Source organism: Aspergillus melleus (genome assembly GCF_016097325.1).
Source record: "Aspergillus melleus strain CBS 546.65 chromosome Unknown contig7, whole genome shotgun sequence".
NCBI lineage: Eukaryota > Fungi > Ascomycota > Eurotiomycetes > Eurotiales > Aspergillaceae > Aspergillus > Aspergillus melleus.
In genome coordinates, this window is record NW_025763376.1 from 192,047 (window position 1) to 208,770 (window position 16,724).

General features: G+C 52.3%; 5 protein-coding genes across 5 annotated transcripts; 2 read left to right on the top strand and 3 right to left on the bottom strand.

The window, feature by feature from the left end:
• Window positions 1–770: 770 nt before the first annotated feature.
• On the bottom strand, window positions 771–4,094 carry LDX57_011033 (uncharacterized protein; the record flags this gene model as incomplete). The annotated part of the gene is made up of 1 exon (XM_046092779.1): window positions 771–4,094. One exon carries the CDS (start codon window positions 4,092–4,094, stop codon window positions 771–773), a length of 3,324 nt encoding a protein of 1,107 aa, XP_045948757.1.
• A 1,211-nt stretch (window positions 4,095–5,305) lies between these two features.
• On the top strand, window positions 5,306–6,493 carry LDX57_011034 (uncharacterized protein; the record flags this gene model as incomplete). The annotated part of the gene is made up of 1 exon (XM_046092780.1): window positions 5,306–6,493. The coding sequence occupies one exon, from the start codon at window positions 5,306–5,308 to the stop codon at window positions 6,491–6,493; it is 1,188 nt and encodes a 395-aa protein (XP_045948758.1).
• Window positions 6,494–7,057: 564 nt separating this feature from the next.
• Window positions 7,058–8,276, top strand: LDX57_011035 (SDR family NAD(P)-dependent oxidoreductase; the record flags this gene model as incomplete). Its single annotated transcript, XM_046092781.1, has 3 exons — window positions 7,058–7,179; window positions 7,360–7,391; window positions 7,444–8,276. 3 exons carry the CDS (start codon window positions 7,058–7,060, stop codon window positions 8,274–8,276), a joined length of 987 nt encoding a protein of 328 aa, XP_045948759.1.
• Window positions 8,277–8,812: 536 nt separating this feature from the next.
• On the bottom strand, window positions 8,813–11,629 carry LDX57_011036 (DENN (AEX-3) domain protein; the record flags this gene model as incomplete). The annotated part of the gene is made up of 2 exons (XM_046092782.1): window positions 8,813–11,182; window positions 11,249–11,629. The coding sequence occupies 2 exons, from the start codon at window positions 11,627–11,629 to the stop codon at window positions 8,813–8,815; spliced, it is 2,751 nt and encodes a 916-aa protein (XP_045948760.1).
• A 3,442-nt stretch (window positions 11,630–15,071) lies between these two features.
• LDX57_011037 (uncharacterized protein) lies at window positions 15,072–16,521 on the bottom strand (the record flags this gene model as incomplete). Its single annotated transcript, XM_046092783.1, has 4 exons — window positions 15,072–15,779; window positions 15,836–15,883; window positions 15,940–16,218; window positions 16,294–16,521. The coding sequence occupies 4 exons, from the start codon at window positions 16,519–16,521 to the stop codon at window positions 15,072–15,074; spliced, it is 1,263 nt and encodes a 420-aa protein (XP_045948761.1).
• Window positions 16,522–16,724: the final 203 nt, after the last annotated feature.

Consider the following 16,724-nt stretch of genomic DNA (forward strand, 5'->3'; position numbering starts at 1 on the left):
TAATCGAGTTATTGTTTATCTTGTTACTCATAGGAGCGAACACTGCATGGTCTGCGGACATATACTGTAAGAGCATATGGAGTCAGATCAATCTGGTAAACAGAGGATGTTGGTGTAATTGTTCTCTGTCATATCATGTCATGTATATGTTCATTGTTCTATATACATCTCTTGTCTAAACTAGACTGAATAGACTAGACGAAGTCCCTCCCTAGGTACCTACCTAGTAAATCCAATCGCCAGCAAGCTAAGGCTAAGGTGGATGTGACAAGGAACAACAACAGAAATCTAGATAACTGGATAAATGCATCGATGCACAGATGTGAACTAAATATGCACAAGACAGCCAAGATAAGAAGTGAAAGAAAAGGAGAGGGATGAAGGAAAGACCTGATTCTAAACCATGGTAAAATTAACGCCATATCCATTTAATTTACTCAAGAGATTCCAGTCCAGACCCCAGATAACAACAATGACAATGATAACCCCCACCAAAAGATAAACAACCTAGTCTATAGATAGATGAAGAATGCGCATGGGCATAAACATGAAGAAGAAAGATATGAGGGATAAGGAAAGACGAAGAAATGGTATCATGGACATGAAGAACAACGATGAAGCTAGAAATGATGGAAACACCGATCATGAGTGAATGAGAACAAAAGGAGCGAAAGGGGTATATAATCCGAGGATGAGACTTTATTGAAGAATGAATGTATTTTTGAAAGGGATAGATAGGATATGTGGAGGAGTATCAATCAATCCGGGGATCAACTGTCAGTATCTGCATTTGACTGACCACCTCCGAATTCTCGCATGTCTCGTAATGCGTCTGCTCTGCGTGCCACCACGTCTTCGCGACGGACTACGTTGCGCAAGGCCTCGCTGGCTTGGATCAGGCCGTCGATGCTGATGGCGTGGTTGGTCATTTGATGGTTGATGTAGGTGTAGATTTCCGCAGGCGTGGAGCAGGTGGTCAAAAGCTGCTGCTCGTTCAGTTTCAACAGAGCAAGCGCGACTTGAAAGAGGAATGTACTGCCGCCGCCGCTGCCGGACGCAACGTCTTTGGCGGCGGACGCGTTGGCATCGTTCGCGTCTCGAGGAGCGGTGGTGGGTTGGTTGGTCGAGGCGTTGGAGCTGTTGCCGTTGTTCACGACGCTGGTGACGTTCAGACACAAAACCACGTCCCAGACACGATAGAGTGCCTCTGCCGAGAGACAGTCGGTGAAGACGGATAAGAACCATTGGAACGTCAACGCCTCCAGCTCGACGCCCAGTGTCTCAAGATGAGCCGCGAGTTTGGGCAGCACCTGGGAGATGTACTGCCGCAGCACGACTTGATCGGCGCGGGACGCAAGAAGACCATGATCGTAGTAATGCTGCGGGAGAATGACCTCGATCATCGACGCCAGGATCCAAAACGCATCCTCAGCTGTTGGGGTGATCAGCAGCAAAGACGCGGCGATGAGGTTCATACCCTGGCAGTACCCAACTTCCGAGTTGCGACGAGAATACGCCAGAAGAACCTCTTTCAATTTCGCCACACCAGGCCCCTTCCGAAAGAACACATTATCAGTCAGGGTGCGGTTGATGTCCATGTCGATCTGCGAAACAACCGACGCATCTGGATCGTAGCCGTCTGTCCCTTTCACGAGCTCATCATAGTATCCCGGTACCCGCATGGACGACGCGCCACTGCATTCGGACCAGACCTTGGCACGGAGGGCGACGGGAATGCCCCCGAGTACAAGCGTCCGGAACTCGCGCCACTTGGCCCGGCCTACCTTGCCCTTGTTCCCGAGGCCAGCAATGCCCACCACTTCGCCGTCGGCGAGAGACGCTTCCGGCGTGTCGACGGATTGCAGTGGTCGGTCTGCTGCGGCCGCGGCGGCTGCCGCAGCCTCGCCTTCTTTCCTGCGCTCCGCGCGCACCTTGCGAAGGAACTCATTCCATCTGACTGTTCTGTCGCGCTGCAAGGTGTCATGGAGATCGGTGAGCTGCTCAAGAAGCAGCTTGACAGGTTCGTTCTCCTTCGCCGCAGAAGATGTAGCTGTCACGACCGGCTCATCGCTCGACACGCCGGAGAATTCAGGGCGGTCGGCCGTGATCGTGGATGTAGATGCCGACGGTTCAAGATTTTGATTAACCGAAAGAGAGCCACGTTTGTCAACGCTCACTGCTGGATTCCGCGGGGGTTCCCCGGTTGCTAACGACACGATAGGACCGGCAGACGGCGTATGGGAGAGTAACTCTGCCGGCCCTGTGGCAATTCTCAAGTAATCTTGCCACCTCCGAATCGCAACGCCGCCGGCCTCGGGGTCCTCGGGAGATGCCGAATCCGGGGAGCGCTGTGATCCTGCAGACGGTGGCTGATTCAGAGATTCGCGCTCGTCGTCGCCGTCAGAATTATCGCTTCGAAAGCTGCTGAGGGTTTCCGCGATGCTCAGACGATTGCCGGAATTCTTGATAGAGCCGGCATCTCTTTGTCTCTTCTTTCGACGCTGGTCGTAAATGAATCCGAATCTGTCGGTCAAAAGCTCGCCGGGCTGGTAATTGTAAATGTGAGACAGCGTTGGAGGTCGTGACTCCATCGGGAGGATGGCATCCATCTCCACAGGCCCAAGGTTGGTTGCGTTCTTATCGGCACTCTCCGAGGCGGATCCATGCGAAACGCTGGTGGCCGCATTCCTCCGCGCGACTTGGTTCGATCTGGATAGGCTGGCCGACCCGTTCCCCAACCTTCCCGGCGCGCCATGTATGCTGGCATTGCTATTGATTCGTTTCAAGGCTGCGACCGCCGACATGGCGCCTTTGGGGTTCGCCTGAGCCGCTGACGGATCAGCCTTACTTCTCTCCCGTGCGTTTGACGAAGCTGCAGTGCGCGCGCTGTCCGCATCGTTTTCGTCCTTGCTCGGCTGGGAGTTCCCTGCAAACAGTTTGAGGGTCCAAGACGATAGGGATTTTGAAGACTTGCGAGAGTGGACGCTGTTATCGTCCCCATTGGAAGTCACACCTAGCTGCCGCTTGCCATCTCCCGCCACAGGCACCGCCTGCCCATCGGGTGGCGGCTGAAAGAGCTGGTCGTCAAGAGCCTTGCGTCGAGCCAATGAAGGATTGCTGCCATTGCGCGGATGCTGGCCCTCTTCCTCGATTTCCCCAACCTCACTCATGATGCTGCTCGCACGGCTGGTCTTGCGGCTGCCGGCCGTGCTTCCAAAGATATAATCCTGCCAGCTGCGCATGGAACTCTGTCTCTTGCGAGTGGTTCCTGATTCCGCGCTCGAGGTGCCCGATCGGGAGTCGCCCTCGGCGCGTTGCTGCGGACGGAGGGTGGCCTGGGTCTGCGGCGCTGAATCCGAGGTTTCCTCGTGCGTATGCGTGCCTACTCCGTCGGTCAAGGCTTGCTGCATTAGCCCGTGGACGCCAGAAGAAGAATTGACCGCCGAATCCATGTGATTACCGTCATCTACTCGATCCTGGTCCGATTTGCTCGGGGCATTCTCTAGCCCGTACAACCGTCGCTCGATGTCTTGGTTCGAGACCGAGACCTCCCGCAGCATCCTCTTCAACTCCCTCTCCCGCGCGTCGGCCCGTTGCCGCAGCGCCGAGATCTCGGCATCACGCTGCGCCAAGTCGCGGGCGAACTGTCGAACCAACTTGACGGCTCCGGTGCCCGCAATCAACCGCTCGATGTGCGCGTCGTCCGCCAGATGCAGCGCGCCGGGGACATCGCGGATTGGAACCGAGTCCCCGAACAGAGAAGCGCGACCTGAAGACGGCGGGAGCCCACCGGTCAGCTTGGCCAGGGTGGCCCGGCGGTCCCGACTCGTGTCGCTGGCCGCATCACCGTTATCACTATCCAACAACGCGTTCGACAAGGCGCTATTTAAGGCGGGCTGGCCGAGGAATCCCTCGGGCGAGCGATCGGGCGAAAGCGAGGGGAACGAGGTCAGGTCGGTGGTGGTGTTGGACGAAGCGGATAGACGTTTCTGGGGGATGGCGCGGACGGTTTTCGCCTTCTGGCTATGCCGCGAGGACGAGGAGGTGCGCGACGACGAGCGACGCTGCAGCTGTCGGGCATCGTGCTCCGCCATGGCTCGTGGGGCGGTGAACAGACCAGACGCAGGGTTTGGCGAGTGCGGACTTCATGAATGCGTGTGGATTCGTGTGTTGGCACTCATTCGAGGCGGTCGAGCTGAAGACTAGATATAGCACGGAGGATAGTTCGGGCAGCGTGTGAACGTGGACGAAATGGGATTGATGAGACGGGACTTTTTGTGCGGTGGATGGCGTAATCGTTGTTTGGGCGATAGATAACAAGGACCGATAGCTGCTCCACTTCAAACCGACAATGACTCAAAGAGGTGTCTGGTGTTTTAAGTCAAGGACCACCCTGGGGAGAGAGAAAGAAGGTGCTGACCAGGAAGAGGCGGAGGAGAGGAAGATAAAAGAAAAGTGATGGAATGCCCGAGGAGTTTCCCATGACGTGTGGCCGCGCGCAGCTGACTGACGGTCACGTGAGTGCGGTGATGTCAGGTCGACAGTTCTACAGTAACAGTGAATGTCAACACTTCCAAATATTTCCAGGTTTGCAGTCTAGACCTGACAGTGGTGGCAATTGCAACAACCCTGTGCTGACTACCTAGGTGACTATGTACAGTACCAATGCTGACAAAATCTCACTCGAGGGTTCCAGAACAACGGACGAGGACCCTGGATGCCAATCGGTATGACTGAGAAGCCAAGATCCAGACTAAGTGGAGAACGCACTTCGACATCATCGGGCAGAAGCTTCATCGTTCTGGAACATCATACAGCGTGGTAGATACTCTGGTAGTGTCCCCCGCGCGCGGCTCTTTTCCACTCCAGGCGATGCCAGCTCAGCATTGTGGATATACCAACACGGGTGCCCACCAGATAGAAGCGTAGCCTCCTTGCTTGGGGGAGTATGATCGCATTGATGTGTTTGTGTGTATGAAACAAAGGCTAGATAATTTGCACTAGACTGGTGGTCTTCTGCAAGTAGATACCATTCAATATATAGCTCGTTCAAGAGACCCGATCTTTCAATTCGCCGAAATGAGAAACGCCATAATATCATCGAAAGTACCAAGATGGTGAAGAGCGTCTCTCTTGAAACCCTTCTATAGAAATGCATAAATATAAGATGATGGTGATCGCGCAGAGGCAGCTTAGAAAGCCCCACGTGACTTATGCTATCCAATGATTAGTCATCCTTGTGAATTGATGGCCGCCCCAGATGCCAGGCAGGAGCCGCAACCACCATCACCTTATGCATCAAACCATGAACGAGATATTGACCTCGTCTTCTGCCCCTCTTAGATCAACACCCCATCTTGAACTCAAGTCCTACTCAGAGAACCAGGACTTACTTGCCCAAGGAGGAACGGAACCTAGCAGCCGCTCGCAAACTTTGATATGCTCTGTGAACGATAACAGATGGTGGATCAAAGTAACCCTCCTGGGTACAATCACTAACTTTCTTGACAATGCCGACATTCAACAGACTTCAAAGCGTCAGAGACGCATATTCTATCAACACTTTGTTACGCAGATCAACTACGAATCGCTCCCTCTCCTATCTGACACCGTGACTGAGATTATCCTCCAAGGTACAACAGCAACGGGTCAAGAGATGGAATTTGGATTAGACGATACCGATGATACAATGAGTATTCTCAGCAAGTCCCTCAAATACAGGATTAGGGAAGACCCTCTCAGGGTCGTCTATCCTCCATGCAACGAGTTCCCTTATTTTCGAAAGTTCAACGATGAACAGCTAATAACGGGTTCCGAAATCGCGGACGGAGTCTACTGGGTTTACAAGGATGAGATACGGTACATTCTCAAGATTTTCAACCGTCCTCTTTATGAACCCCGCGACACCGATGTTTTTCGAAAGGAGCTAGAAAATCTCGAGTACTTCGCAGGCCTGCCTAACATTGTGCAGGCGGCCGGTATTCGAGTGTCTACCAATCCGTATGCGACTTCGACTGGCAGTGATAGATCGCTGGTTGTCACTGGGGTTCTATTGGAGGCCTACTCTGGAGGATCATTGCGGCAGGTTCTTCTGGAGAATCGTCTTACAGAGTACCTCTGGAAACAATGGCCTGTCCAGATCGGAACCGCATTGAATCGCTTTCATAAGGCAAACAAAACTCATATGGACATAAAGCCTTCCAATATCGTCATTGACAGCAAAGGAAATGCAGTAATCATCGATATCAGCGGTATTGGCGGAATAACCCGCCAATGGTGTTCACCGGAGATTCAAGATGAGATGTCTCCTTTTGATCTTCCATTTGAACAACGTCAACTTAACGATCTCTGGGCATACGGAAGACTTCTATCCGAGATTGGCTCACACGCAACAGATGACCCATACGCGAATACGTTGAAGCAGGTTGCAGAATGTTTGATGAAGGGGAATTGCCAAACACTCATCTCTGATCTGCCTGCTTGCCTGCCGTAGATGTAGGTCCCTACCCTTGCCATTTACCTTATATTATTTAGCTAGTCTCTACCTCTATAGAAAGATAATCAAGTTCTCGTTCTAATTTATCTCCCTTACTACAGTAGTCAAGTGAATTTACTTGCATAGAACATTATAATTCATATGGTAGAGGAATGTTGGTGTCTAATGTACTCTGATATTTTTCGTGAACTGCGCTGAAATCCGGGGTGTTGACACGTGCGTTTCGAAGACTCGACCGGAGCACGACAACTATAATCATAGCTAGCTAGCAAGTGAACCGAAGCAACTTCAACAAGAATCTTTGTGTAGATTGATCTAAATTACATAAAAATTGGTGAGACCAACCCCTACTAGTAATTTATCTGTTTCTACAAAAAAGACATACTATCTACCGGAATCACCTGACCTCGAAACAACCTCGGCTCCCCGCAAAAGCAGCCGAGTTGTCGCATACTTCGTCTCGCCCCTAACTTGACATCTTCCTACCTCCCCTTTTGTCCATTGCCAACCCTCACATCCACACTCACATTTCTCTACTCGTCTACAACAAACCCATACATCATGTCCGCAGCCAAACAGCGTCTCCAAGCCCTCAGCCAGCAGCTAGTCGAAGGGATCCCCGACGCCGGGTCTTGTGAAGGTGTCCCGGGGATCCGGCAAGTCGCGGGAGATTCGACGGGACCGTATGTTCTCCTTCTCTTTCCTTGACATTTTTAAAGACGCGGGGTTTGTGTATTCGATGTGGTGTGAATATGAATGCGCAGGTTGCATTCATTCTACATATCATACATGCTTTTCTATCACCAGAGTCTCTACACCACCAGCTGGTTAAGATAACAGCTAACTAACGCCTTGACATACAGCCGCGTCAAGGGTAAAGTCGCCATCGTCACAGGTACGCCCTCCACTATAACTATAACCACACCCCTCCCTAACCTGATCAACAGGAGCAAACTCCCCCCTCGGCATCGGCCGCGCCACAGCCTACCACTACGCGCACAACCACGCCCACGCAATCTACATCTGCGACTACACGCCCACGCACCTAGAGACCTACGCGCGCGAACTCCGCACCCTCCACCCCTCCGTGAAAATCCACACGCGCCAATTCGACGCGGCCGACGAAACCGCGATCCAGGCGGTCGTGAACGACGCAATAACGACCTACGGCCGACTGGACATATTCTTCGCGAACGCAGGGGTGGTCGGCCAACCGAAACACATTTCCCAGGTGACGGGGGAGGAATTCATGGAGACGATGCGGGTGAATGCGCTCGGTGTGTTCCTGGGGGTGAAGTATGCATCCGAAGCTATGAAAATCACCACGACAACTTTACCCGAGGGTGTCAAGGACCAAGGTGCAGACGGGGCAGAAGGGAAGAAATACCCAGGAGGTTCGATCATCTGCACGGCGTCCGTAGCAGGACTCCGGTCGAACGCCGGGTCAACGGATTACTCGGCTTCCAAGGCAGCGGTGGTATCGATTGCGCAGACGAGTGCGTTTCAGCTCGCCGGGACGGGGATCCGCGTGAATGCGATCTGTCCCGGGTTGATTGAGACGGGGATGACGCAGGCGGTGTTTGACGCGGCGAGGCAGCGCGGGACGCAGCGCAAGATAGGCCAGCTGAATCCCTTGCAGCGAGGTGCTGTTGCCGATGAGGTTGCACGGGTGGCGCTTTTCCTGGGAAGTGACGAGAGTAGCTACGTCAATGGACAGGCGTGGGCGGTTTGCGGCGGATTGAGTGCAGGGCATCCATTTGTGCCGGGTAAGTTGGCTTGATCAGACAGGGATCTAGTGTATATACTATGTGACAGGGAGAATTTATCTTCAATTCAATTCCAGCAGATGCCCGCCAGACTTGTTCAATTCAGAATTTCTCAGACGGCAGCTTTCAAAGCAGCCCGTTCCGGAACTATAGACAAAGGGAAATATGTGGATGACAGCGAAAAAGGAAACTCAAAAGAATGAGGATGGGGTGGATGACACAGCCAGGACCCGGAGGTCGTGGATAAGAAGCGAAATGAAAAGAAAAAGGTCAAGAAAAGTAGAACAGCTGTGGTGAAAATCAAACCACCCAAATAAAACAACACTAGAATGAGTACAATATCCCCCATTGAAGAATGTAAATAAATAGATAGAAAAAATGGTCTCCAAAACCCCAAAAAGGCAATAGTGGGAATATCCAACGGCAAATGATCAAGAATGTAAAAAATTCGAAAGCCAAAAAAAAAAAATAACAACTGCCGTTGCACAACTCGCTCAAGTCGTGTCAGAGTCGTCGTTGCATCTCATCTTTTGTCGAGTGCAAAACTAATTTACGCGACCAGTCGGGGGTTGCTGGTGCGCATGAGATCCTCGCTGCCCTGCTTCGACAGGGTGCCGGTCTCGGTGTGGTCATCAAGACCATCGGTGTCATTGGCGTGCTCGTCATCATCCTCGACGATTCGCGTCGGAACCTCGCCTGGTCCGTACTGCTGGCTCGACCTTTCCGGGAAGGTCGAGTTGCTCACCATCGACATCGACGTGCTCGACCGGTTGTGGACGAGGTCCGGCGTCGGGGGCACGCTCGAGTGTCGGTGGTCAGGGTGCAGGGAGTCCCCCATCTCGCTGCCTTCGCGGTGGTCATCGCCATGAGGGGCCAGGCGGTCTCCATCCTTGCCGGGCTCCTCGGAGTCGTCCAGCTCGGCATCCTGAGCCAGGTGGAGGCCCTCCACAGCGGCGGCGCACTGGTCGCTGATGCTGCGGATGATGTCCGAGATCGCATCGGTCTTGTCCCGGAGGTAGCGATCTGCGACATCAGTAATGCTCAAACGGGCAAGGCGCTTGTCACCTTTACCAAGGCTCATGAGATGCTGTTCCATCTCAGGGTTCATGTCCCTCGTTGGGCCCGTCGTGGCGCCGCGGGTCTCGGACCGGGAGCTGCTGCGGCTGACCTCCTGGCGAGGCTCGGCGACAGCCGGTTCCTCGAACTTGGATGCGTCAGTGACGGCGGCCTTCTCCTCGACGGACTCCTGCTGGGCCAGATCAGAGAGGTCGGCCGAGCTACCAATGGAGCGAACAATGTGCTCCATGTGGTGAGACTGGCCGTTGATCAGGCTGCGAAGGTGGAGCACCACACGCTGAGCATCATCGCGTTGGCGAAGGAGGTTGGCGTTGTTGTGCTGCAGGCTGGCGAGTTCCTTCTGGTTGCGCTTCCTCTCGCGCTCCAACTCCTCGGCAATCTCCTGCTGAAGAACCAGCGCCTCCAGGGCGTCGTCCCGCTGCTTCTCGGTTCCGGACAGGCGCAGAGTGAGACGGGCGGCGTCGTCCTTCTGCTGGTCGATGAGACCGCTGAGGCGACGGTTCTCACGCTTGTGGTTCTCGATCTTGACCTTAAGCTCGGAGGTCTCCTTGGTGAGCTGCTCGGCGAAGGTCTGGAACTTGAGGAACTGCTGCTTCCAGGTCTCCAATTCCTCGACCAGGAAGTTGTTGCGCTTGGTGACCTTGCTGAGCTCGGTGTCCATGCGGCCCTTGAGGTTGATAAAGTCCTGCCAGGCCTCCATGGCATCCCGCGAGTACTGGTTGCGCTCGCGGACGATCTCGTTCAGATGGCGCATGGACACCTTGGTCATGAGAGGCTTCTTGACCGAACCGCCGAAGATGGCCTTCATACCCGTGTTGCGGCCCAACTTCTCGCAAACGTGGTCCATGACGCCCATGACGGAGTCCTGGTTCCACCACGACGGTTCCTGGACGCTTTCAACCTCGCCTCGCATCACGATGATCTGCCCCGCGGGGATCAGCTTGCCGCCGGCGTAGGCCGATCGGAGGTGGTTGGGCACGCCGGAGGGCGAGACGTCGCCGTTCATCGCCTGCGTCAACCGGTTGATGAACTTTGTTCGCTGTCCGGGGTTGAGGACATTAGGTGGGCTCGACGTCAGCACAAAGTTGCGATCTAGATCCACCACCAAGGCATCCGACGGGGCGTTGAACAGGGTTCGGCATTCCGCCGTGACACCCAGAATGTACGGGCCGGGTTCTTGGACCAGGTCTTTAATGTGACGGGCATGGACCACCGGCACGTACAACCCGCTCCACTCGTATATCCGAACGCAGTATCGGATCGTCTCGGCGGCGATGGTGAGCATGGCGGCGTAGTGACTGACAAAGATGATGCGGCGGGTCGGCGACACCGCGGCCTCGATAACACCCACGATGTTGGGAATGGACAGACAGGTAAACAGGGGCCACATGGCAAAGTTCTGGAAACCCGTGGGAGACGAGGGGAATTGGTAGCAGAGGGCATAATCCTTCATATCGATGCGGACCAGGTCGTTCAGGCGCGGGGCGGGGAAGCTCAGAATCCTCGACACTTCCTCCGCGTGGAACAAATTGGTGGCCTTGTTCCAGTGAATCCACATGCCGCGCAGGTAGTCGCCGAGCAGGTCGTACAGGGGATATCTCGAGAGGAAACTCAAGCAGTAGGGAATCCAGTAGATCTCCTCGGGGTTATCGTAGAAGTCGGGCTCGGTCTTCTTGCGGAGTTCCCGGATGGTTTCGGCACGCTTCTCGTCGGCTCGGGACCAGACGCGCAAGGCAATACCGTAAAGAGTGTGAGACGAATCCTGCTGTAGAACGAAGGCATGGTGGGCGCAGTGAGGCTGGGTCTTGCCGGTGCAGATCTCGACATCGTGAGGGAAACAGGCCTGAAATCGTTAGCTGGGAGTGCTCGTGATGCGCTCATTGATACAGTTCATCGGAGGTCAACCCACCCTCATAGCCGAGTGCAAGGACTTGGCAATCTCGTTGTCCTGTTCCAGGCGAGGACTACTGCCCAGAATTTCGGGCAACCAAAACTGACCGACGGCACCCTTCATATGACCGATCTTTCCCTGGGCGGGCGCGGGAGCCCTCACCCACTGGGAGGGCTCGCGGCCGACACCGCAGACCATGTAGGCATGAGTGAGGGTCTTGGGGGTCTTCTGGGCGGGTTTGACGTTGGACTGCGAAGGGATGGGTTGCGTAATGCGGGAGTGAAGCGAGGAGGTGCGACTAGGAACGACCAGCGAATTTTCTCCTTGATCGCGGGTGGACGGCCGGTCGCGCGTCGACGGACGGGCGAAAGAGGAGTGGTCTCTCAGAGATGGACCCATGATGAGGTTGTAGGATGTATATATAGATTCGGCGGAGTTTGTTTATCGAGCCAACCGTGGTTCGGGAGATCCGGTCGATTGGGATTCTTGGGACTTAGCCGTTCCGAGAACGAACGAAAGGGATTCCGAGGGGGTTCCAAGGTAGTTGTAGCACTTCTCGAGTGCTACCGGCAGGCCGTTAAGAAAGGATAGACGAGATTCGGAGTGGCAAGTGAGTGTCGAAGGTAGTCGGTAAGGGGAGTTAAGCGGACATGGAGTCAGTGGTGTACAACTACAGCCAGCGAATTGACACGAGGAGCATCTCCCAGCAACCGCCACACGTCTTTGATAGATGAACGAATTCACCCAACGTGTTGAAGCGAGGGACGATGTCTACACTCGCAGCTTCTGGAGAAGGGAGAGGATGAGGCCAGAAGCGGGAGGGAGGACGGGAGGGAGTGAACGAGAGGGAGAGGGGAAGGGAGAGAGAGAGAGAGAGAAAAAAGAAGGAGGGATGGACGGGGAAGAAGAGAGGAAGAAAAAAAGGGAGATGATCATTGACCAGGAAGAGTAAAGGGGGGAAGGGGAAGGAGTACTTTTACCGTACCCGTACGGTACAAGCGGAGTACCTCGAGGCCCTTAGCGGAGGACTAATCAGGGACGGATGGAATCCGTTATTCTTAGTAGTATTATTCCTCGGTATTATTAGGAGTTCAGGATATAAAAAATAAAAAATAAAAGGAAAGAAAATAAAATAAGGAAAATAATATAAAATGAAATGAAATAAAATAAAATAAAATAAAGAGGAATCCCAGCAATGATCACTCCAGAGACCAACAGAAATCCAGGAAACTTGCCCGTGCGGGGGAAAGTCAAAAAAGAAGCTCTTCAGTCGAAGGTGCGTCCGTTTGGACTAGACCGAGCAAACAGACGGCTCGGAGAATGGAATAAAATGGATCCTCCACGAGTTTTCCGGTTTCCCCCCTGCTTTCCACCGCGTTCCGGACGCATTTTGACTTTTGACTCCCCCTTCGACTGATTTGATCAATTCTTCCTGATTTCTCATTTTGTCAATTCTTAATCCCAGAAAATTGACAAATTCTCCAGTAACAACAATGGCTAAGAAAAACAAACGGCCCACCCCTTTATGCGAACCGCTCGTTGGAACTGGACGGGTCGCCTTATATTGATTGCCTTCGCACCGAACCAGCAACTGATCGACTGGGCAATTTAACTGCCAGGCCTAGTTTCAGTTGTCGGAGACTTCGGAAGGATTTGTTGGATATCCAGAGTATCCAGAGTATATTCTGTCTCCTGAATTGAGTAAATTAGAGAGATTAACCCTCGTAACTATAGAAGAGATAAGGACGTGTTTCAGCGAGTGGGTGAGATGGAGACTAAACTTTGCCCTTCCATCTTATTATTTCCTTCAACAGAATCTGTCAACCGCCACTTGCCAGATTGATTGCACTCCGGGTGAAAACAAACCTAAAGGATATTATTCCTGCAAGTACCCTCGCCTCGTCCCTTGGAATCTGCCACCTGAAAGTTTCTCGTTATGCCTTGCTACTCTGTAAGTCTAATTCTAATCAATATCCCCAGTGTCGCTTCTTCAAATCCTTACTCCGTACATTACTCGACCTTACCTACTATTCTCCTACCGACACACAGAGAACCACATCTCGAACCCGTAATTACGGAGTCTGGACATTCTTGTGAATGGATCATTGGATATCCAACCAACCTGCAGCCGTCCCACGACGCGTTTGCCCTTTGCCGTCTACCGGGGTCCACAGAGGAGACCTGCGCGTAGCCTCACGATGCTTCTCAACCACTCACAATCTCTGTTTCCGACTGGCGGTATTTCCGAGATGATGGGAATTCCCCGATCCGGTATGATTCAGATCAGGCACCCGTCAACATGACTCGTCGCTGCCATTTACCGAGCATTGAGCAGCGGCTGCGAGCGGGTGGAGGTAGTGTTTCGTCTTCACTGGCTAGCTGCACACGAACATCGTCGGTACTGACACTGACACTGACAGTCTGAAGACCTAACTACAGACTCCTCCGGTGGCGGTGCGAACGGGCGCTCGTCCCGTTTCAGTTTGTTGGAGCAAGGATGATTGTTTGTACCTGCCCAGTCCTCGGCCTCGAGATCGATCGAAATGATCGGAAAATAGACGTATCAATTTTGCTGAAACAAAGGAATCGGAAACGGTGCACGGGATCTGTTTGTAGAGGCAAACAAAGCAGGAAATGACAGCTCTATACTAAAGATAGAGAAAAGAAAATAGTAAAAATCTGTTTGTGCTGCACTTGGCCACTGACACTGTACACAACTCCATCTTATAATAATTAAATTAATCTACTGTAAACCGATAGAGGCGTTGCTTTCCGTGGTTCGTTTGACGGACGGGTCGGGGCACTGACTCTACACTCTACAGCACTGACTAGTAGAATCCTTCTACTAGTTACTACGGTAGTTAATCAGATGAGATATGATCTCATATCGCGTGCTGGATTACACCGTAGTTACAGTGGCAACTTCAGGCAAGTTGGTGTTACAAGGACTGTCCAAAGATCCGGTTTGGACCTTTCAACTCCCGGTCGGGCTCCACTTCGGCTCGCTTTGATCTTAAGTTCTGTCCGTCTAGTCGATGGGATATTCAGGTTTATGATGATAAATATTGATGGAATGTTGGTTTCAAGATCCCGATTGATTGCTATATTCTACCCTGATAAAGTGTTATAGCTCTGCTTGGTCAGCTTCAGGGTGTGTAAATGAATGCCACCAATACAAAACAATAAATAAAGTAGACTTTAATGTCTAATAGGCATATTAGATATATCTTAACCCTAGCCTATCCTAATAATAGTAAATCTTTGTATCTTATAGTTGAATACTATAAAAACTAAACCCGCGAGAGAAGCCCTAAAGATAGTATACTACACCCGTATTGACTACAGCGCATAGCGACTCTACCAACCCAAATATACTAACGAATTTGGCACCAAACTAGCTCGATCTCGTAGTGTTCTCTGTATTAATAGGAGGATAGCCACGGTTTCACACCGTCAAATCCACTGCGACTATCCAGACGTGGTGGCCGTCAAAATCTAAACTCTCGAACTTCAGTACCTAATATTCTCTATCTACATCCTCCCAATCGTGATATAGGACGCACTTAAAGCCAATAGTGTCTATAGTATCCTAATGGAAATTCAGCGAACTATTTCAGGAAATACTCAATAAAGTAACTGCACGATAAGCCTTGTTTTTCTTTCAAAACCACAAACTATAATAGATATTAGCCTCTAGGTACTGATCATCCCTTGTCGCCCATCTGCGTTGCTTTAAATCTTGATCAGCGGGATTTACTTTCATCCCATTGACTAATATGTATGTCAAGATCGGCGTGAGATCGAGGGAGATGAAAGCACTTCAAAGAATAGACATGGATGCTTATTCCGGTCCTCCCTCCCATGTTGCCTCCACAATCCCCAACGCTGAACCCGGTACCGTCGAGGACCGAACGGAGGAAAATCTCTTGTCGGCCTGTTTAAACAACGAGGCCCACTCGTCTTCATCCCTGAGACGGGACTTGTACACTCCCAGCATCAGCATATCCATCCACCGAATGTACCGTTCTGCAGCCAAGGACAGCGAGCCACTTTCTGGACACAGATTCTCGTTGACCAGCACCTTAACACCCGGACGCATAACAGGAACCAGCTGCTGCAGGATGGACACAACCGACTCGTCAGGCCAATTCATGAGTGTCCAGCGGAAGATATAAACGTTCGCCGCCACCGTCTGCGGCGTGAAGAAGTCGTGCGCGTCAAAGCGAATGTTGTCTAGATCTCCCCCTTCCCCATGCGTCGCCGCCTGGAAATCCTTCGCCGCGAAGGGCAGATCCTGAACCACCACGTTGATGCGCGGGTTTGCCTGCGCGATCAAGCGTCCGACGTGGCCGTTGCTGCCGCCGATGTCGACCACCGTGGCTCCCGCGGGGAGATCGGACCAGGGATACCGGTCGACGAAGTATTTGGGCGATGCTTCAGGGACGCCGACGGAGAAAAATTCCATGGCTTGGGCGAATTGTCGCCCTTTGTCCGGTCGCGTGCTGAGGTAGTCGAAGATACCCTGGTTGTTATGGGTAAGGGCGTACCCCTATGACAAGCTAGGTGGTTAGCTCAGCTTAGGCAAATACCATAGTTATCTCGTACCGACTCGTCGGGCTTATGTCCCGGGAACTGATCCATCGCGTCGACAGTCTAAATGCAATTGTTAAAAAAACTCAATAAACGGCATAGATGCACAATGAACACACTTTCGAAAAACAGTCGTACCACTCCCCGATTTGCGCCACACCAGCGGCGGCAATTGAGCTTTCGACGAGGGAGCGCGACGCAGCGGAGTGAGAGACGTAGCCCTTGCGCTCCTCACAAAAGACTCGGTGATAGGCGATCACGAATCGAATATACTGCTTGAGATCATGGACGTGGACGCCTGAAGCCTGAGAGAGATCTTGATAGGAGATCTCCCCGTTCAGCGGGACATGGTTGGCGATGCGATATCGCGAAATAGCCTGTATAGCCGCGCCATTCCACTGATTGAATAAATCGCCAACTCCATGATTAGCTTATTACTTTTTTCCGAGCAAATGCACATTTCTCCGACGCACCAAAGGTAGCAGGCCTGCTAACGGCCCTTGCAATCGATCCAGCAGTTCCATACACGCGTTAATGGCGTCATGCTTTGCTTTGACTTCCTCTTCTGTCGAGGGAGGAGTGGTCGGTGTGGATTTGGCCTCGAAGGTATGTTCAGTGGTATTGTATCCAGACTCTGATGCATCAAGTATGAAGGTCGCACGAGAGATGATCAAGGCGAGTCGCCCAATTTCTGACTGCATTGGCGCGTTGTGTTCCGACTAGTACTCACGAAAGAAAGTTGTATGTTATATCATACGATGCAGGCCTGTTGAGGTATAAATATCCAATCAATGAACAGTTCATCCGCATATTCCGCATATCCAACGTTCGATTTTATAATGATGAAAGTACTAAACTATACTATAGATAGACATGGCCCCCGCCGGAGTCTTCCGTGGTGCTG